General features: G+C 34.2%; 1 protein-coding gene across 1 annotated transcript in view; it reads left to right on the top strand.

Moving 5' to 3' along the window:
• Positions 1–26,023, top strand: part of CACNA2D3 (calcium voltage-gated channel auxiliary subunit alpha2delta 3) — a 397,031-nt gene that overhangs the window by 332,143 nt on the left and 38,865 nt on the right. Inside the window, exons 28-30 of the mRNA XM_042823539.1 lie at positions 17,450–17,511; positions 18,403–18,447; positions 24,154–24,216. Coding sequence (XP_042679473.1) covers positions 17,450–17,511; positions 18,403–18,447; positions 24,154–24,216 — 170 coding nt within the window. The remainder of the gene's footprint in view (positions 1–17,449; positions 17,512–18,402; positions 18,448–24,153; positions 24,217–26,023) is intronic.

Here is a 26,023-nt window from a genome sequence, read left to right as displayed (position 1 = left end):
AGTGCTTTGGTTTGCCTCCTTGATACTACTACTCATACATACTGTATCAGCTACAACAACAACAACCAAAAAGGATTAATGACTTGTGACTATGAAATAACTCAAAGGTGTTTCAAGGAATTAATGATCTAGTATAACAGAGTCTTTCATGATCATATCATCACTCTATCATCCATTACCTTTCTTTTTATTGGGGAAGTAGTGCAATCAAAAGCTTTCAGGACAGTTCTGACATGTAGCATGCTAACTTTGGTCCAAATTCTTCTTTTTTCATGTGATTTTGAGAAAGTCTTAACAATACTCATTTTCTACTGCAGAATAGAAGGAATTGTACAAAAGTGGAGGTTGAAAAGGACATCTAGAAAACATCTGATCCAAACGGTTGTTGAAAGCAAGGCCTTACATGAGGTTACCCCTGTCCTTGTCAAGCTGAGACTTACATGTTTCCAGGAAAGCATCTCCAAAGCAGCTCTCATGTCTGCTACTTTCCAGCAGCCTTAGTCCTGTCTCTAACTTCCAGATCAGCCTTTGTGTTCCTAGCCTTATCCCTTACATGCTTTTTTTTTTTTTTTTTTTTTTTTTTTTTTCACGCTACTCATCTCATATGCCTCCCTGGTCAGTGTTTTGTTTGTGTGTTTGTTTGTTTTTATCACATTGGTTCTCCATTCCTCTCAGTCCTTCATGTCTCCTCTGTCTCTCAAGCCACTCTCATCCTCTGCAATAGGCATCTTTAATCCCCTTTTCTTGGTTTGAGGAAGAGATTTGATGTGCTACTATAAAGGAAACTGTATATAGAACAGTAATGATTATAGCATGCTTTGCTGAATTGATTCTGAGACTTTTCAGAGTACTGAAAGAAACAATGAGTATTGCGAAATGGTGACAAAGAATGTGGAACAAGTGGCATTCTGTAAATAGATGTGAGTATTCATCTCAAAGATATTAGGATTATTGCTGTGAATGGTAGGTCGTATTGCCTTTAACTCACATGAACATCGACACGTCATCCTGATTCAGCCTGAAAGATTTCAGACTAGCACAGAGAAAATCCGTAGATGTAGATTGCCAGGTAGCAGCCATAGTAAATAGCTTCAACTTTCCAAAGGGAGAGGAAAATGAATGTCAGGTTAAAGAAAAACACTTCTCTAATCTTTGTCGCAAATCATATTTTTCTGTGGTTTCCCAACTCGTGTGTGTGCATACACACATTGAAGAAACACAGAAACAGACCTATCTGAAATAATAGCACTGAATCGTTTTAATGAAGACAGAACTAACTGTAAGAAGGGCATTTATTAAAGACAGTAATCCTTCGAAATTGTAGCCTTTGTAGTTGCAGATGCTCTGCTTTGTTCTTTAAAGGAAGGAATTTAGCTCAGGTGCTCGTTGCTACAGACAGTTTCCCTCAGTCCTTGCCATAATCCATATCTTGTAACAATAGTAGCCCTTCTTATGGCTGTTTGTTATATGACAGAAGGTATTAGCTATGCTGCTGTTGTGTTATGATAGCACTTTTTCATACTTCTAAGTTCTCTTCAGAATCTACATTTGTATTTTTGCTCATGAATTTCCAGATCCACAGAACTGTAGGGGTTGGAATGGACTTTCGGGGATCATCAAATCCAAATTCCTGCTAAAGCAAAGAGTTCAAAGAGTTTAATTCAGTTTCTTTTTTAACTAGTTCCTCTTTAACTAATGTTTGCTGACCAGGTAGGCTTGCAAGCTCCCACAACACTTTATATCATCTAATGGTAGCCTTAAAGAATGTCTCCTAACTGCCCCTCTTATTTTAGGTAAGCATTTGCTGCTATAATTGTATTATTTTTAGCACTTGCAGTATTAAAGAGATGTTCATAGGACAAGGTCACACAAAGTTAAGCGCTGTGGGAGGTTCAGTTCCAACAATAATGCAGAGGTTATTTTATGTATTCTGAATTGCGGTATAAGAAGTTATTACTCTTTTTAAAAAAATCTTCATGCTGGATTCAGATTTGGAAACATATGATTAAATCTGTCAATTTGCTTTTCATGTAGATGTGGCCATTTCGTCTTCACATTGAGAACTCTGAATACATATATTTTGTAAACAGAATTTTCCCTAACCTATAATCCGTTTCGTATTCCCATTTATTAGTAATAATACTTTGGTTAAGACGGAGAAGTTTGATGTGGTGAAAATTACAGCTGTGAAACAGGTAGATTTGCCAGAAACAGAATAACTCATGAAATTTACTCTACTTCTGGGCTTTTGAACAACCAGCATGATTCTTTTCAGTTGTCTGATGTGGTGCAGCAGTGTGTTATTGTGACTGCTTAAATTAACTTGTGCCTTGTTGCAACAAGATACGTTTCCCTTTGCCCATGGCAAGCTAGCCTGGTAAACTCATGTCCTATCCATTTGTGCTGATGGGGCACTTCGCTGTCAGATTGCCAGAATATACTTTGTTACAGAAGTTTATTGCTTTGTGCTTCAAAGGAATGTACAAGAATCATCTCTTCCTGCAGAACTGTATGAATTAGACTTTAGCAGAAAGGGAAAAAAAATTAGTACGTGTATCAAATACTTAAAGTCTATAGAATTCTGACTACACATTTATTCCAGACAGACATGATTATATGAAAAAGAAAAAAAAAACCAGCATTCCTCAAACTATGACAGAAAATTCCTGTACATTCTCTCGTTCTCTCCATTACACTTATTTTCCTTCTGCTTTTGGATGGGGAGATATAATCTTACAGGGAAAATGGCATGAGCTTTCTCCTCTGAAAGAGGAACAACTAAACTCTTGTTGAAGACTTAAATGCAACTCAAGGCAATGGATTGGGATACAAACCAATCCTTATCATGGAGTAATTATGGAGTACTATACCTTCAGTTCCTCATGTATTTCTCTCTACAAAGGCAGTCTCTGTATCCAAAGAGCTCAGGACCCTCACTATGGCTGTCAAGGAACTAGATTTTCAAAAGTAGACAAAAATTAGAGGAAGGCATTGGTTCCTATTCCAGGCCACCTTTCATAAGAGAAGTATAAGCCAGTAGATCAAATCAAATTTGGCTTGAAGAACTTTACAACCTTAAAATGTTGTCCATAATTCACAAAAGATGTCTGTGTAGATTTCTTCAGACATCTTATTAGTTAGGCAGGACAAGGGAAGACTAGTAACATTCAGAGTTTCATGACATCAAATCCTGATTATCACAACAGAGGAGCCATTATTACGTTGTTATCCAAAAGTTGCTCATGCCTACTCATTATGAACTGTTTGTTAGTAACTCTGAACATGAGAAACAACATTTTGTAACTCCAAAAATAAATAAACTAGTAGGCAGCTGTGATTTTGTTTTTTGGATCACTGAATTGAGGGAAAGAGCCCCATTTTCTTCTCTTTTCAGTGGCTTGTTTCACCATACATAGATACATCTGGTACATGTTTATAAAATACATAATTAATTTGTGAAACACAGTGCTGGAAGTTATCCTTGGGCCAAAAATTAGTAGGATTCATACATAATCTGGAGCCATAGTTACCTCCTGGGACAAAAAAAAAAAGAAATCGTTTAGAGAAGATAGAAACTTTCACTCTTAAGGGCTTTAATCAACTAATGATACAAGTTATGGAGAAAACCTTTCCCTGTGGGCAAGGTTTTTCATTTTTTTTTTCTTTCTTTCCATAATTATTATTTATGGGAATTTTTACACCATTTTTACACGCTAGCACATGAGATACAATAGATGCAATAGATACAGTAGATAGATAGTGAAGTAAATGAGCTGAAATACTCTGCATTCAAGGTGCAAATTTACAGTGGGGGAAAGAAACAGGATAGTTCAGAGGGACTTACAGACTATTTCCAACAACCTGCAAACCAGCATGGCATCTGCCACTGTGTCGGATGGTGTCATTTATCATTGTAGGTGCCTGGGTGAGGTCAGGACTGCATTCATCCCCAAACTGTTATTTTGGTTTGGATGGAGAAAAATCTTTCAACATTAATATCCAGGTAATCTGGAGACAGCTGTTTTGCTCAATCCTTTTCAGATTTTTTTCACTTTTTTTACTTCACCGTGGGGATGCAAGACTTTCAATCCAGCAATATGTAGTGATATTAACACTAACATAATTAGTTTCTTGTCCGTTTGGCTTACACTTCTTTCCCCATAACTAAATAATCATTATTTGAAGGTTTGAAAGGGTTTCCTCAAGAATACTTGGGCACCAGCCCTATAGTATAAAGTAGAAAGTTCATTGCATGGGATGCAAGGCCTTCAGAATGAGAAGAAGTGCGAAGAGAAATGCAAAGTTACTTTTCCGTAAGTGCGAGCTACGTTAAGTTGTATTTAAAGGCAGATTATGTATCAGTATTCATTCTGTTACAGGTAGGAGGAGGAAGGGGAAAACTGTTCAGACATTTCCCGATGAATGACTACCACCTGTTATTACATGCTGAGAATCTCTGTGTGGAGCTAAGAGATATCACTGACATGGTTAATTAATAAATTGATTCATTTTGCTACTACTGTAAGGAGAAATGTATGCTGCTTGACATGGAGGTAACAGAAATCAAAATAATTGAACTAGGACAAAGGCAAAGTAAATATAAAAATAAGGACAAGCATTCATTTTATTTAATCTTGACATTTTAGATCCTTTTTGTCCTCACTTAAACATGCTGAAATTGAGGTCACTTTCACGATCATTCTAGTTTATCCTTCTTACACTGAAGACAGAATTATTTTCTAAACTTTTCCTTAGGTGTTTTTTTGATTGTTTGTTTAATGTTTGAAAAGAATTTCTATTTATAGTCATACCTCACCTTAAATTCAATCTTAAAGGAGAAAAAAGTACATTTTCTGCACTTCCTGAACGGTTAGAAATCAGGACATTGTTTTCTTGAACAAACTTGTGTAGAAGCATTTTGAAATATTCTCAGTGTAAGAAGAAAGATTTTAAATGTGGTAAATGTTTCTGTTTCTTAAGCTGGTGTGGTGAACAGTTAAAAAATAGAACTCATACTTGATTAATTGTTTTCATGATTTTATGGCAGGACACTATTATTTAAATAAAATTCACTGATGAATGTTGTGATTTCTCATCCTTCAAGTTTATCCAGTTGTACTGTTTGCAGGCATGATAAAGTCTTGGGAAAATTCATATGAAGAATCCTGATGTGTCTGTTCAGAATTTGTAAAAAGGCCAGTAGGAGATCTTTTTTCTCTAAAAAGAAAGGGGAAAAAAATGTATGGAGAAGAAATGTCTTCCTACAGAGTGCGTTTTATTAATGAGAATTACAATACTGGAAAATCTGGTGTAGATTAGAAAAGAACAGTAACAACAGGAACAGTGTATCCAAATGGAACTGGTTGGATAATTAAATTCCTTTAATAGGTACTGAAACTTAAACCTCTTGATCCCTCTGGATCCCTCTGACGTAAGCCATACTCTTAAAAGACATGGAACTTGATTCTAAAAGCGTAATGTGGGAGAAAAATATTGGGATGATGATTAAGGATTTCAGATACCCTGGGAGGAAATTTATGCAGGAATAAAACAGTCTGCATTTAAATAGAGTAACAGAAAAGCAACCAAACAGCAACAAAAAGCCCATGGCTATGAAATATAAAAAGAAGCTTTAATAAAAGACCTTTTATAGAGGTGTGCAGTTTATACCAGCAATAATGAAGCAATTTTATTGGGATAACCCAATGGCAACTAAAGGAAACTGAAGATTGAAATCTTTAAGTAAAACCCCTTTTTCTCTGTTTTTATTCTGTTTCTTTCTTTCTTTTTGCTTTGTTTTGTTTGTTTTGCTTTGGTTTACTATTTTCATACCCAGAATCACAAAAGAGCCTTGTTTCATGGTTTCTTTTCTTATCACTAGAGTAAAATTTATTCAATAGTAATTTCAATTTAAAAATTTGTATCAAAAGGGAACAATATTGTCCTTTTCTCGACCTGGTAAAAATGCAAATAATTCATTGAGATCTACTTTAATACAATTATTAGAAGTATCATGCCAAATAGCTGACATGCTGCTTGCTAGGTAAGGAGGAAAAATATATTAATAATTTTGGCATAAATGTCAAAGTCCTGCCAGTTGTAAAACTGAGCCATGTCTGCTGGTGTAGGTTGCTTTGTTTGTTTTATTTTGTTTTTGTACTAACCAAAGTTATCTGCAAGCTTGTTACTATGGTTTCTATTTTACTGTCCCTTAAAATGCTGAAGGATTAATTTTCTGGGTCAAGTAAACGCATTAGTTATGAGGATGAAAATATTATAACAGCACTTGAAAAGCCTATGTATAGGCAAGTATAAAGAAAAAAGTACAGTATAAAAGTAAGTCATTACTTCTGAAGCTGAGGAAACATTTAAATGTTAGTCTCATCTTTTTATCTTCAGTGTTAGCATATGACTTCCATGTCACTGAGTAAGACTATAAGAACTCAGGCGGTACATGTTATCATTTAATGCAATACAGCATATCTCTTTTTATGTAAAGGTACTTTTATTTTATTACCATTTAATTTAGGACATGATCTCCATGTTCCCAGCCTCATTGATCCTCCTCTGTCCAAACAGCTATGGCTATCTTGGTCAACATGAGCATATTTTAACCTTTATTTGCTTTCATTCTGCTCTGCAGTAAGTTATTTTTGAACATAATGGCAGGGCTGACCTTGATTACTCATGTTTTGGCTGAAACTTTTCATCTTTTTCCCTTCACAAAATGACAGTACGTTTCTCAGCATCCATTTTCTCTCTGACTGTGTTTCAGCAGAGTTAGAATAGATAAGTTCAAAGAACAATATTACTGCCTTCTCTGCTTCTGAAAGTAGTCATTGGGAGAAAGTAAGCTACCATTTTTAGAAGCTGAAGAAGTTAAGCATTATGTGCCTGGTTCATAGAACTAATCATTTCCATACCTCTCCTTTTAGTGTCTGTAAGATCTTAGGTTTTCATTAGTTACTGCTGCAAACTGTCTTTCTCTAAATTCTATAGGAATAGGAAAAAGCAGGGAATTCTCTCTCTCTCTGTAATTGTTAGTTTTTGATGATTAGGGGGCTCTAATGATCCAAACATGGGCTTTGGTGAGCATTTGTATTTTGTGCAACTGAAAGGAGCTGAAATGTCCAATACAGGCTTGTGCATGGAAAGTAAACACCTTGTCTACTCTACTATATGCCCTTGGTTGGTCATGTTTTACATACTGACATTTTAACTTAGGATTTAAAGCGGTAATTAGTTTTGTAGCCTGCCATTTCTTGAACTGGGTACCTGAAAGCAGATTTGTAAAAGAAGCAGACATCAATATGCCAGAAGGAGTCACACAATGCATGATTCTCCCTCACTTTGATTGAAACCTGGCTAAAAACAGTAATGCAGAATAACATTCCAATTTCATCATTACAGTGCAAAAGATAAAAATTTCCAAACCTCTTCAAAAGTATTTCATTTTTGTTGCTAAGGCATGTTTTTCAGTTTTACATAATCAAGAGTTTGGGCCTGGTTGTTTTGTACGTTTACAGATCACACTCTAATGTGCAACATGTATTTGTAATACTTAACTGTTACTGCTTTCATTCATTATATTGTAATCACTTCTTATAGATTGTAAGGTGTCCTTTGTCCCGTTTCACTAAAAAGGAAATGGATCACAGAAAGGGTAATTTGCTCAAAGGTTGCACTGCATGCAAACTGCAAAGCAAGGAGCAGAACAATCTTCAGAATCTCAGTTCTTAAGCCAGTGGACCACCCAGTCTTCATAGATGTGTGTTCTCTGATACACAGAGAAGATTCAGATGCTGTAGGATAATGTCCTTATGTACAAAGAATGTAACGTGTGAACAATGTTGTCATTTAATAAGAGATTGTTTTATAAGACCAGTTAATGAGTCTTGAGTGTGATAAGCAATGGTAATGCTAATGCTTCCCATTTTTCAGAGATTAAGATGGGTTGAATGATGGAGGGTTTCCCATGCTAAAAAGTCCTGCTGTAAATGTTCCTCCTGCTAATGTAATTAGGAAATATTGGCCTTGGTTAATGTAACTTAAAGAAAACATGTTGTCTTCATCAAACTTTTTCAAGTTGTTAAACAGGCATCGCCTTGTCTAGAAAGAAAATGGGAGCATATAGAGTTTCCATGGAAACTCAGTTAAAATGCTGATTTGTGGAAATGGTCATAATCAGTACCATAATCTAATCTTATTGAATTAAATGGAAAAAAAAAATCTTAGTTACTAAGTACCGAAGAATAGTGTAAGTATCTCTGTGCATGCAGAAATCATACCCCTCTTCCTCTAGTTACTTTCTAAGTGCAATTAAAATCATGGAATAAAGCAGGGAATTTCTGCTAGCGTTCTCATTTTCCTTCTATGGATAGTTTTGCTGCTTTTTAAACATAAAAATCAACATACAAATATAAATCTGTGTAAATGTACTTTATTTAAGTTGGTAAAAGCTTAATGCTTTTCTAGTACATGTATTACATGTTATTCTTTAATGAAAGGAAGGGGGGCTTTTCCCTTGGAGTAGGGCACACCTGCTCTGTAAAGTGAAAAAAATTGAGATATTCTTTTCTTCCCTCACAGACATACTGAAAGCATCCTTGCTGATAAAATGCAGAGCTGATTAATTTGACTGAATTAGAAAATGAAATGTTCTAGTAAATACATTGTAGAAACATATTCAAGGTAGCCTCTGTAGTTTAGAGGTGCCTACTTTTTGAAAATTGGTGATTCAAATCTATTCTGTTGCCTACTAGTGTAGGAAGAAACACAGTAGAGACTCTGGAAGAACTCCCATACATACACTAATTGCAATGTGAGATAAGAGCTCCTGCAAATCCCAGTGGTATTTGTCTGTCCTTATAGGTGCGTATGTCCTAACTGCCAATTTAAGAAACTGCTATGAAATTTTGGCCTTTGGAAGACTGTTTTTCATTCTAAGTCAGTAATACCTGAACCTTTATACAACAACATCATTTCTGAAAATTCATATCAAAAGTATTCTCTGAATGGATATTTAAGGGCTTCTTCTATTCCTATCATACACTGAGCATCCCTTAACTTTCACAGACTACAGTGAGCAGTAGTAATACTCAACACCTTTTAGGCATAAGCCCCAGTTGCATTTACACAGATCTCACAACTTAGTAGAGATAGCAGCTATTTTGTGTGATAATACCTTAGTTTAATGAAATATCAAGGACAGCTACCTTTCAGCAAACCCCCCGATTTATTTCAAAGCTATTCCTTTAGAGAGGATTAGAGCTAGTATCTGTGATATTGATTTACCTAAAAAATATGAATTTATTCTCTTAAAATATACTTTACTTCTCTATTGAAAGCTAAATCCTACACATTATTAGGAAATAAATTGAAGTATACTTCTTGTTGAAGCATGTGGGTAATAGATTTTGTAAAGAATATTGCATTTATACTGCTATTGTGGAAAACACGCCAGCACTTATTCTAGTTTTAGAATTTAATAACTCACAGATAAGTTCAAGAATAGTCATAACCTGGTGCACAGATCACTCAACAGTGATGAAATTTTATCAAGAAGTTTTAAAAATCTCAGTGCCTTTTGATTTTATTGGTTTTAATGTTTTTGACATTTAACATTTAACGTTTGTTTTCTTGGAATATCCTTTAAAAGCATTAATTAAATATGTATTTGGAAAGAGATAAGTCAGTAGAATTTTCTTTGTATTTTGTAACACCAGGGAGTTGCAAGATGCTTCATTTATCTAATGAAGTAAATCAGTTCTTGGCTACTTTTTAGCAGTGTGAAAATCTCTGTCAATTCATGAATATTCAGATCAGCCCTAAGCAAATATTTCTGCTGAAGGTTACCTGAGTTTATCTAGAAATTCTGCAGATGCTTTTTCTTTTTCCCAACATGTGATAAGACAGAAAAAAATGGAAAGTTGTTATTCTGTCCCTCAGTGCCTGACCTGTTCGTTGCGCTGTTCTCCAGTTCACACACTTAAATGAAAGAAAATATAAATTTATTTCTCCAATAAAGGTAATTCCTAAAAGGAATAATTAAAGTATCTTGACAGAGTTTTGTAACGCTAGAATTCCTACAAATGTAGAATAAATAATAAAGCTAACTAAATGTGAAAGTATTCAGATCATTGCCAATCTTAATCCAGTTCTAAAAATCGAATACATTTTCATGGAAAAGTATGCTGTCTGTAGCTTTTACCATTGCTGCCTTTTACAGTTGTTCGTAAAGACACAAGCATAATATACAGGGTTTGCAAAACCACTATTACTGTTTTCTTTATACTTTCAAATACAGAATCCATAATGTTTCTAATGTGTTACTTCGAGTCTTACAGCAATTCGAAGTAATTTGATAATCACAATAGAGTGCAATTTTGTAGAGAATGTCACATTATAACTCAGTTATGAAGGAATCCAAGTCTTATTTTTAGTGATATGATGATTTTGATAAAATATTGGTGTTTTCTTACTGAATATACTGTCTGTTTACCTAATAAGATTTTGTATATTCTCAGTAGCCATTCTGAAATGCTGGAATTCCAATCTAGGAGGGACAGACCTCTTTTGTAATAAGAGCAATGAATATTTTTTTCCATTTTTAAAATGAGTCTTTTTCACAAATGCTAAAATTTGTTGATAAGAACTTTGTCTTTCAACTGAGTTAGGTAGTAGCCAGGATCAAATCTGAAAAAATGAAATGCTATCAAAGTTTGACCACAGTGTATTTTAGTTAAAGCAGAAGCTGAGAGCCTCACATCTCCTAAGAGAATCTGGTCACAGCCTCCAAGAGTTCAGATAAAGATCCTGATTTCTGGATGTTTTTCTGAACTCCAAGTCTCTTGAGGTTCATTAATTGCAAACTTGAAACCACAGCTTGTTGGCTGAGATGTGAAAGAAATACTAGCTAAACCACACTAACTAGTAAGTTTAGGGCTTCACCTAAGGAAATAAAACTACTCAATATGCTCTTTCTCTCTTTCTCTCTTTCTCTATTTTTCTTCTCCTCTTTCTCTCTCTCTTTCTTTCTCTCTTTTTCTCTCTTTCACCTTTTTTTTTTTTTTTCCCTTTTCCACTTCTCTTTTCTTTCCCTAATGCAATGAAACAGGTGTCAGTATGAGTCAGATATATTCTAAAAATCACAGTAAAGGATTCTTTAGACACCAGACAGGGCTTAACCATACTCTACTACACTGTCTTTAAATCGTACAGTTTAAACCACTTTTATACTATCAATGTTCTCCTTGTACTTCTCAGGAGCAAGGTATATATATTTCCAGCAAAGTGCACTTACTGTAATTTTGTATGCCAAGGAGTTACCTCCCTCCAGGAATATGAAAGATTTTTTTTTTCCTGGAAAAATTACAAACGCATTCCCAAGTAGCTCCCTTGAGCTGTACTCTGGGTGCAGAGAGTTTATCATGGGGTAAAATAGTAGATTTTTTGTGGGAGCCCTTTGTTACAATGTTGGCAGCACATCTACTATCTTGTTAAGTTTGAAATATGGCATAACTGTCTGAATGATAATTTACAGATAACCTGTTTTCCTCCAAGCTCCTCAGTGAAGCCTCCTGAAAAGTCAAAAGACTTTCAGTCAACAATGTCTATATTTTTTTATGTTTCCACTCAATTTATATCCTTCCTCTGCTTCCTCTTGCTCCTGCTGCTACTTCATTAGTCCTCCAGAAGGAAGATATGTGTCAGGGAGTCAAAGGGAGTCTGGTTTATGATGATGTTCACAGACTGCCCTTCGCAGTTCTGTTTTTCAGGGATTGGCTGCAAACCAAGCCCTTCAGCTTTCCCCCGTGGTTTGAGTTTGGATGAACTTCGGCATCCCAGCAATCATCATCCTGCTCCCCTTTCAGCTTGGCCTCACATCAAGTTCCCAATATCTCCTCCCTTTCTGCTTAAGGTTGGCCTCCAGGAAATACCAGTTGCCACTGCCTTTGCTGTATCTTGGGAGTTTCCATCCAGACAACTAGTTTCCACCACTAATTCCAAACATATTCTGGGAGAAAATAGTACGTTTAAGATCTGTTAGTAAAGGGGGACATCTTCAACTGTCCATTCTCCATTTAAGAAGAATGCATATCTTTACATGTTGCATCTCAGCACACCTGCTGGAGTATTCCATGCATTAGCTAAGACCTTATGACATGTTATGAAAACTGTATTGTCTCTCATAACAAAGCTCTGACACTGATAAATACTTATATGGTACTTAGAAATGTATGTGTATAATCATCCCACTTATCTGAAGCTAAAAGGATAAAGATAAAATACCCATAATAACACTGATATTTTTTTTCTAAACATTAGTTAAAGTTCAAAAAAATTGCGATTGTGTTTTTTTTTCTATTTCATGTTGTATCTAGGTTAATAAAATACTTGTCTTTGGGAAAATCAATCGGTAAGTTTTAATAAGGCGCCAACTCAAATTTTGGTGCAAAAGTATGTGTGCATTTACAAGGATTTTGAATGAACGTAACACTAAAGCATTTTAAAAATAATTTTAGAATATTATTAGGATAACTTAAGAGTAAAGAAATATGTAGTAGATTCAAGTGATAGGTCTATTATTTTTTGCTGGTTTGCTTGTCCAATAATTTTTGTTTTGAGCCAATACAGAGATTGTCAGCTTCTTTTCAGCTATGAAATGTTATTTCTTGTCATTGTGGAAAAAAACTCATAATATTTATCATGAAAAATGACTGCAGTACAGTATGAAAAGTTCCAAACAAAGAAACACTGATAAATTTCACCGATAAATTTCTCCTTAATATTGTTTCTCGTTGTAAATGACAAATAAATATTAAAATAATAATAATAATAATGACACTAACCCCTACTCTACCCTGCTTAAAGAAAAAACAATTATCAAACAAAAAATAACCAACATGCTGCAGAGGGTATTTCATGAATTGTATCACAATCCACATGTCCAAACATGTGATATTTAATTTTCCTTGGGTAAGAACTGTCCAGTTTGTAAGAAAAACAGAAGGCAGCACACAATTACTTAATATTTTGGCCCAGCTTCTTTCTAATTAAAACTTAGTGTCCAGTATCCCTGAAAAAAAACCAACACGTTTTCATGTTAAATTTCTGGCCATGTTTTTTTTTTTTTTTTTTTTAAATGAAAGAAATGAAAATGATAGATAGGTATAGATTGAATTGAAAGGTCACTGAGATCAAGAAGAATACTGAATGAAGTGTGAAGTTTGGAAGACTGAAACTGAATTTTACTGTGCTAGTAAACTGTAACTGGGACTAGAAGCAGTCTGAGAAGTACACATTCAGTGAGTGCTAATTCATGTCTTGCTTAATGTAACCTGAAAGAATTAATATTAGTGAGAACATAACCATAATTATATTACTACGTATTACTATATTCTGTTGAAATACCTTTAATTTATTAGCTAACCCTTTTTGTATTGAGAAAACAACTGACTATTTTTAATTATAATACCTAAAACGTTTTGTACAGAACCTAACATAAATATCTTACAGATATTTATAAATACTTAGAAAAACATCAGCTTTGGATGTGAGACACTTCAGTTAATCTCTAACAGAGGTACTTTTTGGCAGTTGTGCTGCTTATTGCTCAATATTGTACCATGGAGCATAATATTCTGCCTCTTAAGCTTTGGATAAGCCAAAATTAGACAGAAAGATTTTGAACTGAATCAAAGACTTAGATTATAGACAAAAGAAATGCAATCAGTTTTTTTGTAAGTAATTAAATCTGTTCTAGAATAATTCACATTTACTTTTTTAGGTATTTTAATAGATGTTAAGAGATAATAGAAGTAGTAGGAAAGAAACAAATCTTAAGGAGTCTCAGCTTAATGCACAAAGGTGGTACAGGTAAAGAAAAATAATCCTGCTGCAAGTCTGTCTCCAAGATTTATTATTTTGAAAGCAAAGTAAGCCTCCCTTAAGATAATTCCATCAGAAAAAGGATGTCCAATTATCCTTAAAATGTTGAGCATCTTTTATGTATGATAAATTACCTTAGGCTATCTATACACTACTGTGGAAAAAGGGAATAGATACTTTATGATATTTCTTTAATCTTGCTAATCTTCTGCTTTTGTATAGTGTTAAGTTCTATGATATTCTACAGAATGGAAACCCATTTACATTTTACTGCTTTTTCCTTCAGTCTGTGGATTTGATTATCTCTCCCAGGTTTATAGGGAGTTTCATCTCCTCTCATGCTTGAAATAAATCAGTCTGCTCTGTTTTCCTCTCTCATTTTAAGTAGGAGTTGGGCCTTTTTACATAGAGTACAAGAACTCTTATAATTCCCTACACAGAACAAGACTAATTTATTGAGGGAGGATTTCCTTATCATTCTGTCTGTTTGCTTAACCATGGAGATTTTGAGATGAATACAAGCAATTCTGATCTATTCAAATAATTTATTTGTTTTCTTAGATTTTTTCCTTGATACTAAAAGGGCCTGAGTTCTGTGGAAGTTGAGCCCTTCCCAATAACTTTATTCTTACAGCATCCTAAAAAAAACAATGAATTATTACTTTCAGCCTTGGAATAAATGCATAAGGAAATGGAAATGGATTATTTAAAAATTAATGGAGCCAAGAAATTAAATTGATAGTTCTTAAACTTCTTATTTCATAGAGTATGTGCTACAAAATACCAATCACTGTATTAAACAGAGGAAAAAAATGTTGAATGTCTGCTATCCATGCACAGCATTAAAGCTACTTATTGAAGTTGCCTAAGTAAATTCGATAGTATGGTTGACACAATTACTTGGATTTGGAGTATTCATATGAAATGATACATTTTGTTTTACAGAAAATAGACAAGTACATGCAGAAAGAGCCTTCATGCCTCTCTGGTAGCTCCCATTAGCTGAACGTGTAGCCAGCTTATAAAACATAAATTTAAATACAAAAATAAATGCCAGCACAAATACTTTGTTCTGAAGTTCTGAATGCTGATGAACTAGAGATTATTCATAAGAACATATTGGTTCTGAAACCAAAAATATCCTGCACTGGAAAAGCTCAGAGGAAAGCATGTGAAGATGCTTTAGTATCACCTTAGGAATTGAAAAAAATGTAGAGAATATGTAAAAAAAAAAAGTAGAATAGAGATGTTAATTCTTTTAAATAAAGGTTAATCCTATACTTACTAACTGAGTTACAGAAAAATAAATGTCATTTATTATATGTCACATAAGAAATATAGAAGTTATTCAGTGACATGAAAGTTGTGATGTCATATTTTTCATGAAGGGAAAAAAAAAAAAGGTAAAACAATGGTGAGATGAAAATCTCACAGCAAGACACCCCTATTCAAAGCAAATCCCTAATGCTGTCTTCACTGTACAGTGTATATGGGAGATATGTTTTCTCCTCCAATCTTGAAACATAGGTACAAATCATGTAGCTGTTCATTAAAAAAAAACAACCAAAAACAAACAAACAAACAAACAAAAACCCAAACAATTACAAGGATTGCAAATCTATCATATGGGAAATACATATTTTGTTGTGTGTTATACTCAGAAAGTTGCCACTGTGACTGAATGACCTTGAGCAGAGCAGGCAAAAGTTTTAATTTTGAAGTTTACTTCATTCAGTGATATTGTACCTGAGAGATAGATGATAGAGCTCTTCTAGAAGTTAGGTATGGAAATAAATGGAATCAATCTTGAAAAAGGAAGGAAGGAAGGCAGTAACTGGTAAAGTCTGGTCTCCCTTTCTACAATAACTACATTACTCTTGAGAGTGTGTTTGCTTGAGAGTGAGCGAGTTCAGTATTCATTCCTGGTCTCTTATATCTCATCATAGTTTCCCTAAGTATCAAAATTCATAGAGCTAATTTTGTGAAAGTAAAGCTGTAACTGTCTGTGTCCTCTCATTCTCATGAAGAAGGATGCTCTACATTTCACAGAAATTAGTCCAAGGACTTCAGCTGTCTTTGTGCTACAGCATTCCATCATGCAACTGATTAAAACATTCGTATGGAATGTTTTACAGATGAGCTTTCTTGTAAATATCTTGTTTCTTTTCAGAATTTGTCTGGTGGTATGAAATTTACACTGGTCACTGGAAGACCTTTAGAACACATTTGTTTTATTTAAGAGTCTAGACTACGTAGTTAGCTTTTCTCTTCACATTTTAGACTTTATTCTAAGAATCATAAAATAGTTCAGATTGGGAGGATTCTCCTGACGTCCAAACTCCTGCATAAGGTTACATATACATGCAATTTAATTACATGAGAAATGATATTTTAATGATTTCTTTACAAGTTTGAGGCTTTGACTGCTCAAGGTAAGTCTAGGTTTTGAATCAGCGTGATACCTACTTCTGCATCTGTTGATCATGCAGTTTCTTCAATGATTCGAAAAGAAATGTTCACGTGTGTAAAACAAGACATAGACTGCACTTGATGAAATCTAGGAAATACAAGCTGATGTCTTTACATTGACTCATACATGCTGAAATGCATGTCTACAAGTGTAAGACGTGAGATTGAAATTTCAAATACTGGTATAGCAGATATTTCTGTGTTTGAGATGTATTTGTGGAAACTTCCTGAGAGTATGCATTTCCTCCATTTCAGAAAAAGGAATGAGATGTGCAGATCACCTGCATACTAGGAGTAAACCTAAAGGCAAAGAACAGATGTAGAAAACATGTGTTGCATGGCTGTCAGACAGCATCTCCTCATTGACTGTAAAATAAATTACTAGACAATAAAATGCAGTTGGAGAGAGTTTCTTCTGGATTTCATTCTAAAGAAGAGATGGATTTCTGTCCTTACTCTGTTAAGCAAAGACGTCAATGAGTTATTGATAGTAAAAAACTATTTATAACCCGCTATGCACATACCTTTTCCTGCCTGCTAAGACAGAAGAAAAATATGTTCATGACATCAGCATGTTTATATTTGCAAAAAAAACAATTACCGATGATAAAAAGGTAAATAGGTTTTCTTATGATTCTTAGTGTGGATCCAATATAAGAAATGAGAAAATGAAATTTTGTTCAAGTTTCCTATACATGATCACTTGAAATATTAACCAACAGTCTCCTGTTGTTTTAGCACGTTTGTGTGTTTCAGCACGTAGAGCTGAGAGTGTGTTCCTACAGCTGTTGTATTACCATCAGTAGAATATTAATTTGAGATAGGTTTGAACATAAATATCTTCAGCTTGTGCTTCTTTTGAGTAATATGGAGATGTCTGTAATTTCAGTGTTTTCCTTGTGTAATTGTCACATTGTATTAGTAATATTTGAAATATAATTATGTGCTCTCCTATTTAATCACTAGTGTCTTTTTATTATGGGACTTTCTTTCCCTCTTTATTATAGGACTATTTCTGCTTTTGATTTATTTCAAATCATAGTTTTGAAGCAATTATATAACATACTGTTTTTATTTATGTATTTCCCAGCTGTAGGTATACAGATGAAACTTGAATTTTTCCAGCGTAAATTTTGGACAGCAAGCAGACAGGTATGTTTTAAATGGAAATTTTCCTTGTCATTGAATTCACAACATCTTTCTAGCTGTGTAGTTGATCCACAATTACTTTGTCACAAAATTGCTGTAAAGCATTTTATTTGAAATATACCTCACATAAGTTGTTACACTATATTATAACCTTCTAGTTAATTGCAGATGAAAAGGATGTTCAGTATGCTTGATTCCATATTTATGGAAACAAAGAAAAAAGTTGTTATATATAAGGAGTTGCTTTGTTGATCTGACACATGTTAATTTTCTCCTTCAGATAAAAGGAAAGCAGCAGACCAAGCTGTGATACCTATTCATTTTCAGTAATAGCAGAATTGAACCTTCTTGCAAACCTAGTACCTTTCTTCTGACATTGGGTTAATTGCAGCATCACCTAAATCAATCAACTAAACGACGTGACTGAATTATGCTTGGCATCTATAGTATTTGATAAACTATCGCTAAGATGTTTAGGATATATAGCATGTGTATTCAGTGAAGGGAGTAAACATACACAATCATACACTTCCTCAGGATTCCAGAGAACATCTCCTAAAATGCATGTCCAACCCCTCCCTTCCTCCTCCCACACCCCAATTAGAAAACCTTGTATTCTTACTGATAAATAATTTCCAAGCTTCTAACAAAAAGGAGATGATGATGTTTAAAACACTTGAAAGTGATACAGTGTGAGTGCAGACAGGAGCAGAAAAAGATTGGTGAACAGATATAAAACTTTCCTTCTCTTGCTTTTAGAACAACTGGGGCCTTTGATAAAAATGTAATCAATTTCAACATCATTATAATAGCACTCACCTTATTTCTGAAACTGTCATTTTTCATAATCATCAATCTGGAATTGAAAATATTTATTTTTAATATTGTCTCTAGTGTGCATCTCTTGATGGCAGATGTGCAATAAGTTGTGATGATGAAGTAAGTATTTAACAGCTCTTTATTTTCCATTTATGTTTCCATTGCAGTAGAGCATGAACTTGATTATATGTATAGTGAGAGGTTCAGACAATTTCTGATGTAATTAGGAATTGCCTTCTAATTATTATGCAATTTATATAGTGAAACTCATTTTATAATTCCTTGTGAACATCCATTTATTTATGAGATTGACAGCGATACCTGAAGTATGCATTGCAATAGATTCTGCTCAGGAATCCAGTTTTGGAAGTCACATGAAGATTCTCAAAGGTGTATTTTTATCTTCTTTATTGTTCACCTGAGGTAGAAGCTAATCTAATATTCACGCTAGTATAAAACATGAACTTTAAGTTGAGCCTATGCAGAATGGATAAAAAAATAGCATTTCAGAAATAGGAAAGAAGTAGTCTGAGTCAGTAGTTCTTAATTAACGCACCAAAGTGGTTGTTTAAGTAATGTGTATTTTGGTAAACTTTGGTAAATGAAAATAATATATTAGGTATCTTATGCATAGATTTTTGCAAAGCATATGATATCCGACTATATGATCTTTTGATTAAGCAATTTATCAAAAGTTAAATGAATCAAAAAGAGGTTAACAAAGCACAAGCTGCATTTATATGTGTGGAGGAGTTAGATGCATGAGATCATAGAAAATCAGGTTTGCATTTTTGTTATTGTATCATATACAGTTCTTATTGGTATTTTGGAAAAAAAAAACAACCCATAAACTTTTACTGATGACAGCCCTGTGTGATCTCCAAACTAAGCAATGGTGGAGGAGACCGGGATCACCAGATAGCTGTGCTAGAACAAAATACATTTATTTAGGTATGATGAAACCTTAATTTGTAGGACTAGAAATAAAAACTGCAGGCTGTAGTTGTATAACTCAGAAGCACTACCCTGAAAAATGATGATTCTAGTAATTCTAGAACCACAGGAGATAATCAGATGAATAAGACATCCTCTTTTTATACGTGCCCTAAAGAACTATTGCAAAACACATGTAAAAAGCGTCTGTTTGCCTCTGTAATTTGTGCTGATGTAATATTTTTTACAATCTTTTTTAACATAGAATAACATTTTTTATACAACTGTAAAGTTTTATACAGTTTTATTCTGTTTTGTTTTATACATGCTCAGTTGTTTTCAGGCCAGCTGCTCTTAGTATCACCAGATGTGAGCAGTCAGTGCAGCCTCAGTTTCTGCTGCCACTTACATCCTTCTCAACAAAGCGCTACATACAGTACGTGTCTAGCAAACTGAAATACTGCTCTGCAAACTGATGCTTAAACAGTCCCTCATCTCTTCTCTTGAAGCTGTTTCTTCCAAAGATCTTGAAGTTCTCACAAGTTTCTGTCATTAATTATTAAAATAGGTACCACAATGTATTATTTGTATTATTCCGTAAGTCTTTATTTTCTCCCTTTTTCTGCTGTCGCTTCTTATCTGACTTCTAGTATCTACGTAACAATCTCTTCCTGACTATTTTAGCATTTGAATGAGACTTTCCATTCTTTCTGCAGAGATGCTGCATGTCCTATATTAATGTATTTTTCCTAAAATCACAGCATTTTCCACCTCTACCAGTGTCTTGACTGCACTCCTACCTATTCCATAGTAGATTCATTGGGAGTATGTTGTCTAGCACTAAATTTATTCATGGATGTTTAGCACATAAAAAAAATTAGTGATGACAAATATATTTACATGAAGTGAAATAACTCCTATGGTCAAAAATGTTCACAAATGTATTTGAGGAGCTCTTTCTGACATTTGCTATTATTACTTTCTCTCTCTCTCTCTCTCTCTCTCTCTATATATATATATATATACAAGGCAAACAATTTTAATTTTTGGATTCGTTTGGTGAAAATTCATGTCTAAAAAGTTTAAATTATGCATAATCTGTATTAGAAATTTCACTGGTAGGATTCTACTTCATAACTCCAAATACTCTGATGCTGAAATGTGTTTTATTGAAAAACGAGTCCAGGACATATATTTGTAAATTCAATTTTCTCAGAGACTTTCAAAGCAAGGCTGGATAAGGCCCTGGATAACCTGATCTAGCTGTGGTGTCCCTGTTCATTGCATGGGAGTTGGACTAGATGCCCTCAGAAGTTCCTTCCAACTCTAAGGATTCTATGATTCCATGATATGAAATTCACAAAAACCATTCCAGGGATGAAGGTGAAAGTTGAGACATCAGCAATTGCAGAAGTTGAGCACTGATCAAATCAGCATACCTCATATACTAGAACCTCTAACAGTTGGAAGTCAGAAATAACAAGAAATAATTGGAAAATTTTGCAGTAAGCCAAACACAGAACTATGACAATCATGCCATCTTTGGCATGAAATAGACCTTAGTCCATTTGTACCAGAGTAGTTGTACACACTTTCTTGTGTAAGGCATTCTCTCAGCAACATGTTTAGCTGCTTCATCAAAACAGGAACTTAAGGATATTATCATGACTGGAGAAGTATTTTTAGTACGTCATGACAAAGAACCAAGAATAAAGTAAAAAAGATTTCAACATTCTAAAAATAATCCACTTTTTTCTTTTTATTCCTTTGTCTAGTTAGTAAAAATAGGTATACTTTGCTGAGTATTCATGCAGAACTTCCTTTGGTATGCAAAGAAAGCACAGTCCTTTTAAAAGCTATTCAGCTATTCAGCTATTTTCACTTGACACCAGCAGGAGCCACATAAGCAAAGGGAGAAATTCAGTAATAGTGTGAAACTAGGTAATGTAGATGTTTCAAGATTTTTATTGAATTTTATTTTATATTTTATTGTATTTTATTTTTGTAATGACAAAACATATTATTAATCTGACTCAGTCAAATATTATAGGTATTCTTTAATATTTCAAAGCTGCCTTATCTCAACAGTAAGAAAATCTCTGCTGAGCAATTACTAAACAAATTAAAGCACTTAGAAGTAGTAAGAAATGAAATTAATAGAAATAGATAGGCACAATATTCACATGAAACTAGCTGACGAGTCCTTGTAATAATTTTCATTGTAAAATACAGTAGCATGACAGATTTGCAATTCCTCAGAAATATTTTTTTTTCTATTCTTTTTCCAGCTTTGGATTTGCTCTTTTTTTTTTTTTTTTTTTTTTTTTTCTTGTTTTCCAAGTGCCTCACATTTTATTTTAGTTTTTTGTTTTCTTTCTTTTTCATATTTAGTTTTGTAACCCATATAACATTCCATTACTGTTATATATTGGAGCTGTGACAAATACATAGAGGACTTGAACTTGATCAAAGTTACTGTGCTCCAAATGTGTTCTTAGACCTCAGTCAACATTCTTGGTGTGTTTATTCTGGACTTCATGCCTGCTGTATTTTACAAGCTCAGGGACTCTCTACCTGCGGAACATTCCCTTGAAATCTCAAGTTCACTGAACTTGAACCTTTGGGCAAACCTGTGCATAGTTCACTTCCAACACCTGTGAGCCATTGTGAATTAAGCCTTTTTCATACAGCTCTAGTCTATGCAAATGTTATTATCCTATGCATTAATTTTGCATTTGACATTTTCTGTTTCAGATTTGCTGAAAGTAAATGCACCCTACTGTGCTTTGTCAGTGCTAAGTTTCATCTGAAAATGATTCTTTAATGCAGTACTGGATAGCAAAAGATATTTATCTTGCTGGTGGGTAGATGAATGAATGGCCTAAATTTCTCAGTTTCTAAAATGGGTAGAAGTAGAAACCCTATTATCTTCACACAGCAAAATGCAAATTCTTCCAACTGCCCATATGAAATAGCAATCCTATGTTGTTAATATAATTTTGAATTTTGGAAAATACTAATTGCATGACTATGGCATAGAGATTCAATACATGATTACTAATTCTTTTGTCAGGACAGTGGTTTTCCAGTTGAACATAATCCATGAGCTATGAAATGATGTCCACGCTCTCCTGTCCAGTGTAACTACTCTTCAACATTTTCCATGCTGCGCAGAAATACTATTTCTAATGCTCTGTCTTTGGATTAATCTTTCATCCAAAGACAACCGCAAATATGTATCCTTGAAAGAGGTCTTTGTTGACTTAGTTCCTCTCCTATAAAGTTCGTGGGAGGTTTATGGTTTACTTAGGGGATAGATGTGTTCTGGAGTTACAGTCTACTTCTGAAATTCCACTCTTCATACACCACTGAGGTTAAGTAGTTGCCTCTTCTGAATGCATTAGCACTACTCAGATCTTTGCCAGTGTCATCAGCTTTTCAGGTTGCATTTGCCAATTTTTGGTTTTCTGGCAGATCAAAGGTTGGAAATTAGTTGTTTCAGACTTCCTTTTTGACAGGTTTTCTGCCACTGGGGTGGTGTGAAGCTTACGTTCCCCTATTAGAACGCATATCCTACACTTGTGTTAGGGAATTACATTCTTTTCAAACTTTTGCCTGGTTTGAGTTTCTTTTAATATTTTTTTTCCTTTAAAAACACCAACACAACAAAAGCTCAAACAAAAACAAACAAACAAACAAAACAACTTAAATTCCTGCCAACATTTCTTTAAAACAATTCTGTAAATTCCTTCTGAAGTCCCATAGAACAGAAACAACACATGGAACAGAGTCAGAGTCAGACTCACCCAGAAATTTTGAAAAATCAAATTGTACAAGTGCTGCTGCAGGATCACCCACGCTTTTCTTTCAAAAACTGCAAAGAGATTTTACTGCATGCACAGAGAGTAACACATTTCACCATCTTTCTGTTCAGCCTCTTCTCAGCAGGAAAGGTTTTGAATTAAAAGCAAAGCCATGATGATTTCTGTGTTGGAAGCCATCCTACTTTTTTTTTTTCTTTTTTCTTTTTTTTTTTTTTTTTTTTTTAAACAAAGATGTCACTAGAAACATTAGCTGATTTAGACCAATGATAGAAATATGTTATAGATTTAACACTGAGGTAGGTTTTTGGCAATGATGAAGAGAAACTGAGTTATATCATGGTTTGAGTTGTACCTTATGCTTAAACTCCGAAGCACAGTAATTAAAACTTTGCCTGTAGCAAATAACTCACTTGAGGTTAAAATAGAGTATGAATGTATAGAGGGAAGCACTGATTTCAGTTTATCTTGCTATATACAAGTTATAAGTCTGACCTACGAAATGCTAACAGTCTTACCTCTGGATCCAGTTCCCAATTAAAAACACAATTTGAAAAGCTTTAGGAGACCTGTGGGGCCTCTTATGCAGAAGTTTCTGGTTCCCTCCCCCACTGACCAAATTAAAAAATATTACCTGGTCCCCTGTTAGTCCTCCAGGCAGACACTGTGTTTTCATTAATACATCATTAGGGTAATGACATTGTGCTGATGTTTTTCTCCCAACACAGGACAAGCAATCAATAGTAGCAGCTCTGTGCCTTTGCAACTTTGTTACAAGGAATTATTTTTAAGAATGAATTAAAAAAAAAAACAATGACCCTGTTCTTTTTATATTTGTTTACAGTTTATCTTACATCCTCTCTTTCTATATACATCTTTTTGTTTTGCATGAACTATATGCATAAAAATCTAGATCAGATAGCATCCTATTGGTGGAAACTTAGAAGTTAGGTTAGCCATTAGAAGGACCTGATGGCTTTATTTGTTTAGAATGTCATTTGGAAGTAAATGAAATAACATTACTGCATCCCAAAACTAACGTTAGAACTGAATGATGGTATTACTTTTTCAGGCAATCAACTGTTACCTAATAGACAACAATGGATTTATCCTAGTGTCTGAAGACTATGGGCAGGTAAGTGAAAGATTTTTATTCAGCCCTCTCATGTAGCACATTTATGTAATTGTTATTCTTAAATAGGTCACTGTCTTAAAACGTTAAGTAACTAGTAGCATAACACTGAAAACTTCCATCAATAAAATGTGACAGAAGCTCAGTTTCTATCTCCCACTGGTATGGGTTCTGCTCTTAAACTCCTAAACGTTCCTTCAGAGGGCTTTTTTTTTGCTGCAAGAAGGTCTGCCTTCCATAAGACCTTTTTACCCCCAGTACAAAGAGTCTCTGTGGAATTTTGCCACCAGTAAAGTGTGAGAAGAGAGTGAGGAGGCTGGGGATGTAGAACTCTCATATTTAAACTTCAGATAATTAAATGATATGCAGCTGTTTGTTGAATTTACTTTCTGAGTACATTACAGTTACTGGTGGATAAAAACTAAGCACGATAATATATAGGACAAGGATCATGATTCACGGAGACCATTCAAAACATTGATTTGCTCTGCTTCTTGGAAAGAATGTATAGCAGTTCCATTCAGTGAGCTTTATGAAGAACCCACCACTGTCTTCATTAACTTTGCCTGGAAATAGTTGGGATGGTGCCCCAGTTATGCCAGAGTTTTCTGAAGTTGAATTTCTTTTATGTGTTGATACTCTGAATAGGATTTACACATATTCTTACTTAGCCCTTAGGTGAATTAAATTTGTTGTGACGAAGTTGGTTACTGAGAAACATAGCTATCATAAAGAGCTCTGGGTGACTTAGAAGAGTGAGTTGAGAGGAGAGCTACAAAAAAACAAACCTCTAAATGGATGGTGAAAAAGAAGCCAAACTGCATTTTGCTTTTAGATTTAAAACATGAAATACATCAACTTTAAATCTAACATTTCTCAAAGTAAAAAGGTACAGATTTTTTTTCATAGCTCTGAAGTAGCTGGATAACATTTCCTCAGTGTCCCTCTGTACCTCGTTCCATTTTGGTTGATGCTTTGAAAAGTGTGTTAGCAAGTAGTAAACAAGGGAAGCAAACTTCTGAAACATTTGTTCTTCCTATACTATACTAGAGCATTAACTGCTCAACAGATAATGTGCTGTGCTTTGAAGTAATCATTCTTCACAATATGTTGTCTTCATGCAAAACCAAGGACTGAAATTTAATATTTTGTTTTACTTTATTACATACATTGCTTTATCGTTTTGGAATGTCAAGCATGTTGTGAATATAATTCCAAGACGGACCCATAAAATTACATGAACCAAAATATGATGTTATTTAAATGTTATTTAAATGTTATGTTAGAAACAGTGGTGGTGGTGGTGGTGTTTTTTTTCTCTACCTATTAAGTACGTATTTTTACTTAGTTAAGCCAAAGAGTAACACTCATTGTAGAATAATCTGGATGCACTGAAAACTTTTAATCTGGTTATTTTCCCAGATTATTGTGTGCAAGTGTGTATACAATTGCATACAGTATTTTTGTACCTCATTTGCTAGCTGGTAGTTGGCTACAACCAATAAATATGATTAGGAAAACATTTTCCTTTGGTAGGTCATCTGATACTAGCTGGTACATTCCCTTGAAGAACCTATTATGGACAGATGCTGGGCAAACATTAGGCTAGACATGTTTAATGACTTAGATTTCAAGTTGCTACTGGTAAAGCATCAAAAATGTATGTGAGTCTAAAAGCCAAACTAGCGTATCTGCTTTCTGGGAAAGAAGGAAAGTATCTGAGAATCATACACTGCTGACAGAATGTCAGGAAACAGGTGATAAAATGCAGATTTTTCAAGAACCCTACTGGCATGATTTATGGAATCTT

This window comes from Centrocercus urophasianus, unplaced genomic scaffold, assembly GCF_019232065.1.
Source record: "Centrocercus urophasianus isolate 14NV4802_14NV808 unplaced genomic scaffold, USGS_Curo_1.0 seq_22, whole genome shotgun sequence".
Lineage (NCBI taxonomy): Eukaryota > Metazoa > Chordata > Aves > Galliformes > Phasianidae > Centrocercus > Centrocercus urophasianus.
This window is presented reverse-complemented; position numbering and strand designations above follow the sequence as displayed.